The following is a 12,830-nucleotide window of genomic DNA, read 5'->3' on the forward strand; positions in this document are numbered from 1 at the left end:
TGGAGAAGTGAGGGGGCATCTGTCTATCCTCGTCCATCTCTTTCTCGCTCCATCCATTCTCAAGGGGATTTCAGACCGTGCAATGTGTTTTCAGCCTCTTGCCGCTGCTACCACTTGATACTATGTTATGCGCAGGGAGAGGGTTTTGCAAAAATGGATTTATTCGATTTTAAAGGATGTCTTCTCTAATAAGGTTCTCATTGCACACAAATATGACTAAATCCCCTATTTGGTAAATCTTTCTCTACCCCACCCCTCCTCTTTGGGTTCCCTCCCGCCCGCCCCCACCCCTTCAGAGGAGCAAGCACAGGGAGCTGATGACGGACCCATTAATCCCTTCTTCAATGCATCAAAAGAAGCCGAAGGGCTGGAAGTCGCTGGGCTCGGAGTCCTGCAGGAAATGCTTCGATCTGCTTTTGGTTCTGTATGAAACTGGTGACTAGGGGCTCGGCTCGCTCCGCCGCCGCCGCCCGCCGGCACCTGGATGCGCGGGCCGCCGCCGCCGCCGCCGCCTTGCCCGCCGCCGCCGCGATGCACCGCTCGTGGCGGTGCTGGTGATCGCTCGGGTGTGATGGGATTGAGCCGGCGGTGATCATTTGAAGGCGGTGAGGGAGAGCGAGGGAGAGGAAAGGCTGCTCGGCTCTGCTGTGTGTGTGGGCTTCAGGCTTTTTTTTTTTTCCTTTTTTTTTTTTTTTTTTTTTTTTTTTTTTTTTTCCTACTTCCATCCTCTCCCCGCCACTGGAAGTCCTCCCGTATCTAAATGGAATTAGTGGAGACCGAAGCCCCTTGTGTAAGGAACAGACATGACCCATGGGCGCAGCTTCTTTCACAGTGAGTATCAGTCTCCCCCTTCCCACCCCCGATCGAGCTCCGCCGCCGCGCACGGGCTCCTGCCCTCCGCTGCCTCCACTCCTGGCGTAACGGGACGCTCAGGCTTCCTGGGCGAGGGGGCGAACTGCCCCCCAGGCACACACCGCATCCTCTCCCCCACCACGCTGCGGTGCTCCGGAGGGGAGCCGGCGTCTGCCAGCTCCGTGGGGCGGGCGGCGGGGCACGCTCCCGGGGGCTGGAGGCTTTCACCTGGGGGCGACGCCTCTGCTGGCTTTTGCCGCGCCGGGAGAGAGCGGAGGGAGCTGCCCGCGGCGCCGTGGGGCTCCGGCCGGGGCTCGAAGCGGCCGCCAAGAGTGAGGGGGCGCGGGGCAGCGCCGGGAGCCGCGGCGGGGGCGGGGGCGGCCGCACCGGGCACGGATCCCGGAGAGCTGCGGGGCGGGGGCGGCGCTTTGGGCTGAAATCCACCAGGATTAGCAAGGAGGCACCGAAATATATCACCTACTCTTCCGAGACCTTAGGGGCCTCAAGGAGGGAGGTGGGACTCCCTCTCCCGCCTCTGTTTTGCGGAGGGTCCACTGTTCTGAAGGGGCTCGACTGGCCCCAGTTCCTCCCAGCACTTCTCTGCGCGCCCACACCTGTACAATAGCGCTATGACCAGGTATTGCTTGTCCAACAACTCTTCGCCAGGCTAAGCCATGTCTGTGCCAAATCACAGCCTCCTAAAAGCCTGGCCAAGAGATAAATCACTTAATGTACAGCTTGTAATGAAAAAAATGCACAGATCCAAAAAAGATGCAAAGATGCGTAATCGGAGTGGCACTAGAAAGCACGATTATAATTACACCCGTGATTAGGAGGGAAAGGGGGAGGAGGAAGACAGTGAGAAGGCAACAAGAAATTTTGTGGAAACTTCTTTAAAATAATTCCCAAACCGAGATAATGACAATATTGTTGCTATGCTGCCAACACTTCCCAAGTGACAGTTTTCAATGAGTGAAGATTCCATGGTTGATCTCTTTGGGGTCTTGCTTTTTTCCCCCCCGTCTCTGAAAAGCACTGTTATTTTTCTGTGGCTTGAGAAAGAAAAAGGCATGAGAAATTCAAACCTGAAATTGGGTATCATGGGTGCATTTGTGCAGAGGGATCATAGAATAAAATGGTCTGCCTTGTCTACTTGAATAATATGTATTTGTGTTGGCTTTTCCCAAGAAGACCACAATTTTAATTACTTTCTGGCAACTTGCATATTTTTGTGCTGCTGTTAATAACACTAAAACAAGAAAATTTTTCTTTTTTCTTTTTTTTTAACATGAGAGAAGTGTTTCACTTTATCTATCCAAATGTTAGATATTATACCTCTAGAATAAAACCAAAACCCCCAAACAGTTTCTAAGTCTCTGCTTGTCTATTAGACTTTATTATCAAGATTATTTTGACTTACTAGTAGCAAATGCTGATATAATGGCATTTAAGTAAAGTTCTATGCTTTAGGAAAACAACTCTGTGGTTTGGAAACCTCTTTTCTAGCAGTTACAGCTGGAACTGAAAAGAGCTGTGGAGCTTTTGTCATCTTGGTAATAATATATCTGTGACTTGGACCAACTCTCTTTACTTCTCTGAACTTCACTTTTTTCTGTATAGAAAATGAGGGGAGACCTAATAGATAAAGGTACTTGAATTAAACGTGTAAGGATCAGATATGCATTGTTATTAATTGCCTAAAAGAATAACAAAATCTCACGTGGATTTTGTTCGGTTATTGTGCGTCCTGTTCTAGCTTCCACAAATTTATGGGCAGAAGGAACCCTGGCAGCTGATTCCATATTTGAACACCAATCAACTTTACACTATTGAGAAACTAGGTGTAGGCTGGTGAAGATTACAAGCATAGATGCGTTATGATCACTGCATGAAACACAGCTAAAGTAAATGAGCAACTCAGTAAAGGGATGACTCCTGCCTTGCCTTCGGATTTTGACAGAGTTGGCAGGCAGAGTCCCAGCTATCATATATTCCCAGAATTCATCCCTGAGGAGAGTAAGGGCATGAATGGCTAGGTAGCATTCAGATCCAAGCAGAAGGTGTAGTGTTCTCATAGAATGCCCATGACACACAAGAGTTTTAACTATCAGTGCTGCCAATATCCATGTCTAGGGGCTGTGAGCCTGACCAAGAAATAGTGAGTTTGCTGCCAAGCCTTCATTTTCCCAGAATTTCAATCTTACCCTGCTTAATAGAGCAGCCATCATCCATGCCTCAAACCCTCTGTCACATGGGAAAGGTAAAGACAAAGAAATAAGGATCTCAATGCCATCAGAATACTGGAAATATGGAGAATGGCTTCCTTTGGAGTGAAAATTGCACATAAATTATGATGAAAAAGATGAAAATGTTAAAAGCACTGTCTTGGAAAGGACCATAGTTACTAGCCCATGGTGGCTTTTAGTGTCTCTTAAGGAAAATGAGAAGAAAGTATGCCATTCAATTACTTTTATTAATTAATGGGTTCCTCATCATAGTCATCAACAAAATGGTAGCTGACTGATCCAAAATGCTCTGAATAAGCACACAACTTAATTTCCACCTTAAGGTCAGTGCAACCTGGACACTGTGTTTGAGCCTAATGTCAAACTAGCTGGGATAAAGCCCTAAGCACTCCAAGAACTGATGGATCTGCTCTCTTCTGCACTTGCAATTCCACTTTCTCTGATAGCCAAAGAAGATATGAATGATGACAGGAAAATCACTGTGTGATTTCTTCATCAGGTAGCTCGCTAGTCACTTTGATCTTCCAAATTAGTCTCATTATGACTCTACTAAGGGTTTGCCTCTTAGCCTTTTCTAGTCAAACTGTTATATCTGGAAATTCCCAGAAACCCAGTCATTATCTCCAGGTCAAAGTCCATTTCAGAAAGGTTGCATTTGTTTCCAAGAGGCACAGTTGTCCTATCACGGTTGGAGACAGCAGATACCTGTTTGTAAAGTGGGCTGCAGATTCACTGCTGCAAAAAAGCAACACCCTCTCGACAAGTCAAACTAGATTAATGAGATTGTTAAGCACACACAATAATTTACTTCACTAGAGATTTGCAAATGCTTTGATGGATATGAAGAACCCAACCTCTCACTTCTTTCCTACTTCCAGTACTCATTTTCAAATTTTATTGTGCCATAGTGAGAGACATTAGTACATGCAGTGGCACTGAAATTTAGTCTCCCTCTGTTAAAAGCAGCCAGTTTTCTACTACTGGCATGAACTATTATATAAATAGGTATTGGTAAAAATGTTTTTCTTTAATATTAAAGAAAAAAGGATAAAAAAGGATGAGAACATCAGTGCCTGTGGATTTTGTTTTAAACCCAAAAGATTTCCTCTTTATTTGCATACATTTACAAAGATAAGTACTTACAAGAACAGGCCATGAAGAAACTTGCTTATACAATATGTGCAATTAAAAGATGCAAGTAAAAATGAAACTTTTTCTTTACAGAAATGTTATTTCATTTGTATTCTTGTAAGATGAGTGCAAGTAATTTCATTGCAGAAACTATCACTCTGTGATACTTAATGCATATTTCTCTTTCAGTTGTAGCAAGTCTAATCATTCTACATTTGTCTGGGGCAACCAAAAAAGGAACAGGTATGTAAATGTCAAACATTTTTGTCAGACAATTTATTAGAGACCAAAATATGGATTTGAGTTTTTAGTTTAGTTTTTGAAATTTAGCAGCTTGTTTACTTCCACTGTCTGCCCTTTGTCCATTTGTTTGGAGTATTCACATGCCTGTATACACACAAAAAATCCAGGGATGCTCATCAGGCTCAGCCTGACTCTAACTAAAGACTATAAAACATTCCCACTTTCAAATTGGGAAGTCCAGTTTGGGCACTCAGCTACCTACACTTAAAACCTTTTTTGCTGTTGAAGTATAATTAAAAACCTGAAATTTGGTATCATGGGTGCATTTGTGCAGGGGGAGTAGAGAAAGAGATTCTTGAAAGCCTTAGATGCCCAGTATAAGGAGAGCCTGGCAGGGACTGCTGCTGAGCACAGTGTGTGTCTGAACCTGTGTCTGAATGCACAGTCCCTGCAGGCTGGAATTCATGGCAGAAAATTGGGCTCCGTGTCATACTCTGCCTGGATATGCACCAGGGTGAAAAAGAAATGCTTGCAGAGTATAAGTCAGATCTCAGATGGTTATTATCATCCTTGGTGCTTGTTTCCATCCATTGATCCTAAGAGGGAGCCTCAAACACCTTTACTCTGTGCACTCGGGGCTTAAGTTATATGGGCCAGCTCTTTGATTATGAAATACCTCATTCAGAGCAACACCACTCTAGAACGTACTATCCTTCCTTTTAATATCAGCCTAGATATATTTCCTTCTGAAGAATCCATCTCATTTTAGCCTACTTGTCAAAGCAAGATGCTTAGGAAGGGATCCCTGATCTTCTTCAGCCTGAGCTGGCCCAAACCTTTGACTCGAGTCTCTCTGCCAGAGAGCAGAAAGAAATGAAAGAGATTCAGGGCTGGGAAGAAAGCAGACAAGAAGGTCTGACTCTTTTCTCTGAGGATTCACTTAGGAGAAGGCAAGTTCTGGGCTGTGATTCCTGGCCTCAGAGCTATTTATTAATTTTAAAGCAAACAGTGAGATAAAAATAATCTATGAACCAGATTCCAGGAATTTCCCTGTCTACCTCTGTCCAGTGAATATAGACTAAATATGCTGCAGATTTAAAACAACTTATATATATATGATCATAATTCTCTGGGTTACTTCCTTGATTTTGTGACTGATATATTCCTGTATTATGGCATGAAGCTTGCTGATAAAGCACATGCTTGAGCTTTTTGAGATGTATGAGTGGGAAATGCATGCCTTCCAATTCTCAAGCATGTGCTTTCTTTAGAAGGTTATTACTTTAAAACCAATGCAAATTTATTTTCTCCTAGACATTCAAATCTCTCCTTTGCTTTGAGAAACCTATTTTGAGTAAGAATTATGTGTTTGTACCCCTAAAACACTTTTAGCCTTCTTTTCCCCTAGATCAGTTATCATAATCAGTCTCCACAGATAAAAGTTTGAGGCCACTGACAGAAAAGGGGCTGTTGTATTTATCCTGTTACAGAGTTTTAAGTGTGACATGGACATAATAATTTTTTTGGCTAATTATATAATGCTTAATGTCATCATTTCACAGAAAAGCAAACTGTTTCCGAAGGACAGAGACCAGTGCAGTGTGGAACTTGGACAAAATATGCAGAAGGAGGCATCTTCACTTCTCCAAATTACCCCAACAAGTATCCTCCGGACAGAGAGTGTGTCTACATTATAGAAGGTGACCAAAAGAAGAATCTTTATATTTTACCATCAACTGTTTTAAAAAGAATAGGTTTTATTATATGTGAAGAGTAGGTAAAGTCATGGTAACAAATATTTTCAAGGCAAAAGATTTAGAGAACATCTTGATTTCTGTTTTGATATAACTCATAAATTAGTTAAGGTGGTAAGTATGTAAGACTTAGTAATAAGCAGTATTTCAGGAATTTATTTCAGGATATTTAGAAAATGAATAGAACCTAAAATGCAATGTGACAAAAGAAAGGATATTTTAAAATGAGTAGTAAAAATGAACATGAGAAACAAAAATACTTTTGACTTTCATGCAGATATTTTAAGCTTACTCTAGCTGAACCAGGGTTGACAAGCTTAGTACAGTAAAACAAATCATACAGAAAATATCCATGTAGTGAGTGTTAAAATTATTTTCCATCCAGTTGTTCATAAGAAATTAAAATAAAATAAACCCAACCTACAAAATAAAACTAGAGGAGAATATACATTAGCATAAAGCATCTCTAAAACTTAGCTTTTAAAGGGTATACAATTGCAGGCATGGAAGTGATGTAGGAAAGGCTAAAGGTGTATTACAAACAAACTATGTGGTTTCTTTTCATTAGTCTTAGTACAATAGATATTGTAGAGATTGCTGTAATAATGAACCTGTGGAAAGTAACAGAGGTTAGATCCTCTCAGAGCTCAGAAAAGATGAATCAGGTACTGTATAGTAAATCCCTGGAATCAAAAAACTTCTTTCATGAGCTGTGAATACATATAGAATAAAACAGTGATGGTCTTCTATCAATGTTTCATTTAGAAAATTATTAATTAATTAATGATGGAGTGAGGAACTACAGAAATCATTATTTTACAAAAGATGCAGGTAGCACCAAGACATATTTCCAGAGATATACAGCTGATTTAAATTGAATGAACTGTTCTGGACCCACACACACTCTGTACTTTTAGAAAGTCAAGTCACAGCAAAATGACTGAATTTCACTTTGGTGCTAGATAACTTGACTGAAGTAAGTCAGAAGAGTTGATTATAAATAATGTAGCCAAACAAACTCTTAAAACAAAATTTGAGTTAGTCTGTACATGTCTGAAATTTAAACACACATATGATAAATATTTAAATTCCAGCAAAGTTTAGAAATTGGTTTAAAATAATAAGTTTTTAAAAGCATATAAATGTATAAGTTCAAAATATACAAGGTAGGATTATTTTTTTTCCAGTTACACTTATGTTGCTCAATCCGGGTCGTTTTGCATTTATTGATCAAATTATCTAACACACCTGTGAGACTGGGGAGAAGCAAGCCTGTTTTATTTTCAAAGATCTGAAACACAGGATGTTTTGTCATTAAAGTGAAATGGTGTAGAAAATAACCCATCATTTTTGTAAAATTTAGTCCCACATCTGAGGTCATGAGATGTTCTTCCTCATAGTAAGAAGGTGCTTGAAAGTCCAATACAGTAAAGACTTTTACCTTTATTACAACAATTAAGTATTTAAAAAATATAACATGCTGAAATATTGCAAAATACACTGTTGAAATAATGTGATCTAAAATATCTAAAAATGGAAATGCCAAAGAACAATTTAAGAAGGAAAGATTTAATCAACCAACGTCTATGACGAAGATGAAATTCCACATTGACAAGTTTAGAGCAATGTATAAGGAAAAGAGTAAACTCAGCAGACATCTTGCTATAATTTATTGGAAAATTCAGTCTTATAAAATCCAGTTGATCACAATTTTTTTATGGCATGGGTATTTTCTTCTTCCCATCCAGCCTAATCAACAGTTTGGATTGCAGCTGGTTATTTTAAAACCCACAATGAACCATAGACATTGCACAACATTTTCAGCTCTGATGTCCCCATGTCTATTTCTGTCTTCTAAAAACATCAGAAATAGTAATTTCTGTCTGGAAAATGTCACAAAAATAAGCAGAGATATAGGAAGATATCTGAGCAATAATATTTTAAAATATGTCAGATGTCCAAAAAAAAAGCAAAAGAATTACTGAAGGTCAACAAAAACTTTTTTGTGATTAAAATAATTTGTTTGTCCATATTTATTCTTTTTGCAACATATAAAATGACAGAAAATGATAAAGAAGTCTAGCAAGCATTAGCTTTTCCCTACATCTTTTATATTCTGTGAAACTCATTGTCATAAGACACTGATATTAAAAGATTAAAAAACCCCCACACTGATAGCAATGTCTTTGAAATCAGATAACAATCTATAGAAATTGTGGGCAATCCTGACTAATGGAGGAAATAAATATTTTGGAGTAAGACAGAAACATCTCTTTATGCATTTTATTTCTATAATTAGTATTGAAATTTCAATATGCTTGAACAGCTTCTGAATCTTGTTGAATGCCAAGCACCAAACCAGAGGGACTCTTGATGTGGTCTAGAATATCATCCCCCCATCACTATCTCACTGTTGTGTGTCTCAGGGAGTTCAGCCTACCAGGACTGTATATAACATACTGAAAGCTGTATGATGTGAGTATAAATGCATATATGAATCACCAGGTTCTCTGCTGGCTGCTTGCATTCATTCCTACATTTATTTGCTGTCAAACATAGTCTTAGGGCACATTCAAACACAATTCCTAGTGACTTTAAGTGGTCTTTACTGAGGACTCCATCTTGTAGTGTGCTGTAAACAGTTGAATTTCATCTTTTTTTTTTTTTTTCGTCCCCATTGTAGCTCAACTTATACATATACAATCCCTTTATCATGTCAAAATTATTTTGGTGACGTAAAGGAGCTGGCAGAAGTTGCCATGATCATAGGCTGTGAATTTCTGAAAGAAAAGGAGATTCCTGACTGCAGAGGCTTCCATCCCAGCAGTGAAAGACATAAGCAAATCAAACAGTTAGAAGTTTCTTAGATTATTCTGCTTTTTCTCTCTTTTTTTTTTTTTTTTTTTGTTTAAATTCTGATTTTGTAGTAACAATAATGAACTCTTTGGACATCTAGGAATTTTAAAGTTCGGGTTGAATGCCTTTCTAAAAAAAATCCTTTGAGTCATCTGGAAATCATGGCCTCTATACAAAAATTGTTATGCTACAGAGAAGTATCACAAGTGAGGCTTGGAGGAGTGGGATACAACTCCCCAAGGATCTTCTGATGAATCCCATCTGCCTTTCAAAATGCAACGAGAATTTTTTCTTTTTGTTTGGTTTTTTCTTTTTTTTTTTTTTTTTCTTTCAATCTTAGTTGGCATATAGAAAACATAGAAAATGAGCTGAGAAAAATTGGCCAAATTTCACCCTTTTTCTGCATATTCATGATTCTAACCTGACAAAATTCACAGCTGCCCAGAACAATCACAGCAGTGACAGCAATAGCCTTTGCCAGACTGCAGAACATTTGGCATGTGTGCTATAAAAGGAAATTTGCACAGGAGATTTTGTAGGAGCAAAGGTTTTTATTTGTATTAAAATACTTGGGGAGTGGGATAGTCATACCATACACACTATAACTTGAGAATCAGTTTAACAATCCCATAAATGAAAAACCTGTAAAATTGTAACCACTCTTCTGCTTTTAATAATTAAGTGCTTATTTATAAATACAGGTATGGACCAGAATTGCTTTATGGAGATATAAAATATATCTTCCACTTTACAAGTTTGTGAACATATAGAGTTATCAATCTTGAAAATCTCATGTTCTCACAAAAGACCATTAAACTATTTCATGATATTTCACAAGTGTTAGGAAATTGTCATGTTATCACCAAATGAAAAACCTCTGCTCGAAGTCCTTTTGTATTTCACAGTGATTCTTGTGTTGAAAAATGTTTCACCAAAACAATGAAAAAACCCTATTTTCAGATGAAGATGAATGTGGTTTCCTTATCAATAATAGCAGGATAACCAGAAAGAATTAGGATGATTGAAACTATTAGTAGGGTAACAGTTCATAGAGATGGCAGTAGGTGTTGAGTTGTTTCTCATTTCCATGCAGTGTGGCAAATTGAAACAGATTTTTTCACTTAACTTCAGCTGTCACTACACAGACTTAGAGGCTGATCAGTATTAAAACCTTAATTGTGTAGCTTTCTGCAACTGTCCTACTGCAAGATGGAACCCAATGACTCTTTCTTTTCTCATTGGATGTAAAATCTTGAGACAGCTCTTGTGTAAGAGAGTTAGATGAAAAAGATGACAAGACATGCAAGCATTAAGTAGGCCTTTCCATGGTTCTAAACATTTTTTGAAGAAAGATAATTGGAAGTTAAATATGGAACTTGTGGCATTTGATATCAAGTTATTTTATGAGACATTATTCAATATATTTCATTTGGAGTGGACAACAACTTTTCCTGACATCACAGCCACAGAAGAAGTTCTGAAGATCTGAATGGGCTTTACCTGTTCATTAGGATACCAGAAATAACCACTCCATCCCTCCTTTTCTGATTAGATGGCCAGATGCCAATGCAGGCTGGAAGATTTGCATAATCTGGATTATTTTTTTTTTTTTGGTTTATTTTTCTGTAGGTACACACACACTAGTATTAGTGACTATTCTGGTCTTGTTCCCTGTTTATTTCTGTAAATTTTACTGTAACCTCATTCACACACCCTTTGTTGGAAAAGCTGTGGCACAAGATGTGTACTTAAACAATAGCTGCTTGTTCTACCTTGTGTTTAGAAAAGAAACCCCTTATTAAAGCCAGAGCATAAGTGTGAAATGATACAATTTTTGCTAAAAGGAACTTAAAGTTGAAAATTTGAGTTATATGTTTTCATCCTTTATGGTCATATCTAGGAGTTTTGATTAATTTTTTGTCTTATGTAGATTATTGCAAACAACGCATTTAACCATTAACTAAATATGAAGCATAAGAAGAAAACAGAAGTGCATTCAAAAGCACCTGATTAAAAGATCATGGGTGCGTGTGTTGCACCCTGGAGTTACACACAGTTACCGAAATATGAGCTGTTCCTAGTGGCATGGCCAAAATGGTGCCAGAACATGACTTCACATTTATAAGGGATGTGAGTGGGCAGTGGTCCAGCCCTCAAACTCAATCCCCAGCCTTGTTTTATCCCCAGTGGAGAAGTGCTGCTAATGAATATTCAATGCTCCATTCTTAAAGTGAAGTGGCCTCTACTCACAGGACCTTCAGGGAAAAGTGGAAACTTGAACTCTCCTTCATCTGATGTGATTCTTCTGATCCTCTAGCAAGATCTGAGCTTCACTAGGAAAAGCCTCATCTTGAGTTTGTTGAAAAATAAATAAAGGCAGAATAGTGTAAATTATAGCAATGCTCTGGTCATAAAACTGGTTGGCAGTGTGAGATTCAGAAGGCTACATGGAGATTAGGGTTGTGGAAATTTTGTTTTTTCTCAGGTCTTTCATTCACCCAGCCAATAACTCTCATGTGTAATTCTGTAGACCTGATTTTTATTTATCCACAATCTTTCCTTTTACTTCAGAGCCTCCTATACTAAGGCTATAGTTGGCTCTAGGTCTTCTTTTTGACACCAAAAATCATGTCAAATGACTGAACTCTGAGGGGGCCTTGTGGCCATTTTTAAAGTTACATGAGTCTTGGATACAGAGAAGACCTGTTAAGGATTTAACTATGGGCCAGCACTTGTAACCCTCTTCTTGGTACGAAACAAGGAAACAGAAAAGGAAGTTTTTAAAGGATAAATATGATAATGGCATGAGACATTTTTGAAGCAATCACTTTGTGGCTGTGGGAAGGACAGCTGCATGCTGCTGTATGTCAGCATAGCTGACAGTCAGTAGTAGGAGAATTGAGTTTCATATCTACTTTGTGACATTAAAACATAATAATAAAGCTCTAGACAGGTTAATAGTATAACATTGGAGTCATGAATGTGTAAGATTTTCAAGCCATGATGAGCATTCTTAAGATTACCTAAAGTGTTGTCAGGACAGAGTTTCTGCTACCTGACTCTGCAGTCCTTGGGTGGATGATGAACAGCTCTCAACAAATCTCCTTAAATGGAATAAGAGCATGCAGAATATGATCCCAAATTGAAAGCTGCTGATTGCTCTCTTCTGTCCTAGTATTGCTTAGTTGAGTTTAAATCAATAATTTTTATAAAAGTGTAAATTCAAGGATAGAAACTTCTGAATAAAATTAATCAATGATGTCTTCCAGGTATTTAATCTTTTATTATGATCTAAAAAGATTTACTTTGGTCTTCAAACCTCAGTAAGGATAACATCATTATCCTTACTAGCTTTATTATCTGACCTTACTTTTGCAAATTTTTTGTACTTTCAAATTAGCTTCCATAGACTGAGAATTTGGTGCAATTATCTGTAAAACATAGACCTTTGCTTTTTCTACTGAATTTGTATGGGCATTAAGATCACAAATTTCCCATAAATCGGTGTAAATAATGACAAGTCACTAATTAGTATTTCCCTGAATTTGAATGTCTTCAAATTAAGAACAGTAGAAAAGGTTTCTTTTTATGTTCAATTAAATGTTTCAATAAATATCAATCATCCAGTTACATTAACATTGTAAGCTGTTAAATTATTCTTTCTTTTCAAATAAGGTGTTTTATTAACTTACTTCTCAAATGCTTCTTATAAAATGAGGCTGTATTTATTTACATGGAATTGTTGTAA

At 38.4% G+C, this 12,830-nt stretch overlaps 1 protein-coding gene across 1 annotated transcript in view; it reads left to right on the plus strand.

Annotated features, from left to right (window-relative positions):
• Positions 1–803: 803 nt before the first annotated feature.
• NETO1 (neuropilin and tolloid like 1) overlaps positions 804–12,830 on the plus strand; it is a 60,502-nt gene continuing 48,475 nt past the window's right edge. The window contains exons 1-3 of the mRNA XM_041484822.1: positions 804–831; positions 4,419–4,472; positions 6,035–6,172. Of these exons, the coding sequence (XP_041340756.1) occupies positions 804–831; positions 4,419–4,472; positions 6,035–6,172 (220 nt within the window). The remainder of the gene's footprint in view (positions 832–4,418; positions 4,473–6,034; positions 6,173–12,830) is intronic.

Source organism: Pyrgilauda ruficollis, unplaced genomic scaffold (genome assembly GCF_017590135.1).
Source record: "Pyrgilauda ruficollis isolate IOZ18807 unplaced genomic scaffold, ASM1759013v1 scaffold68, whole genome shotgun sequence".
In the NCBI taxonomy this organism is placed as follows: Eukaryota; Metazoa; Chordata; class Aves; order Passeriformes; family Passeridae; genus Pyrgilauda; species Pyrgilauda ruficollis.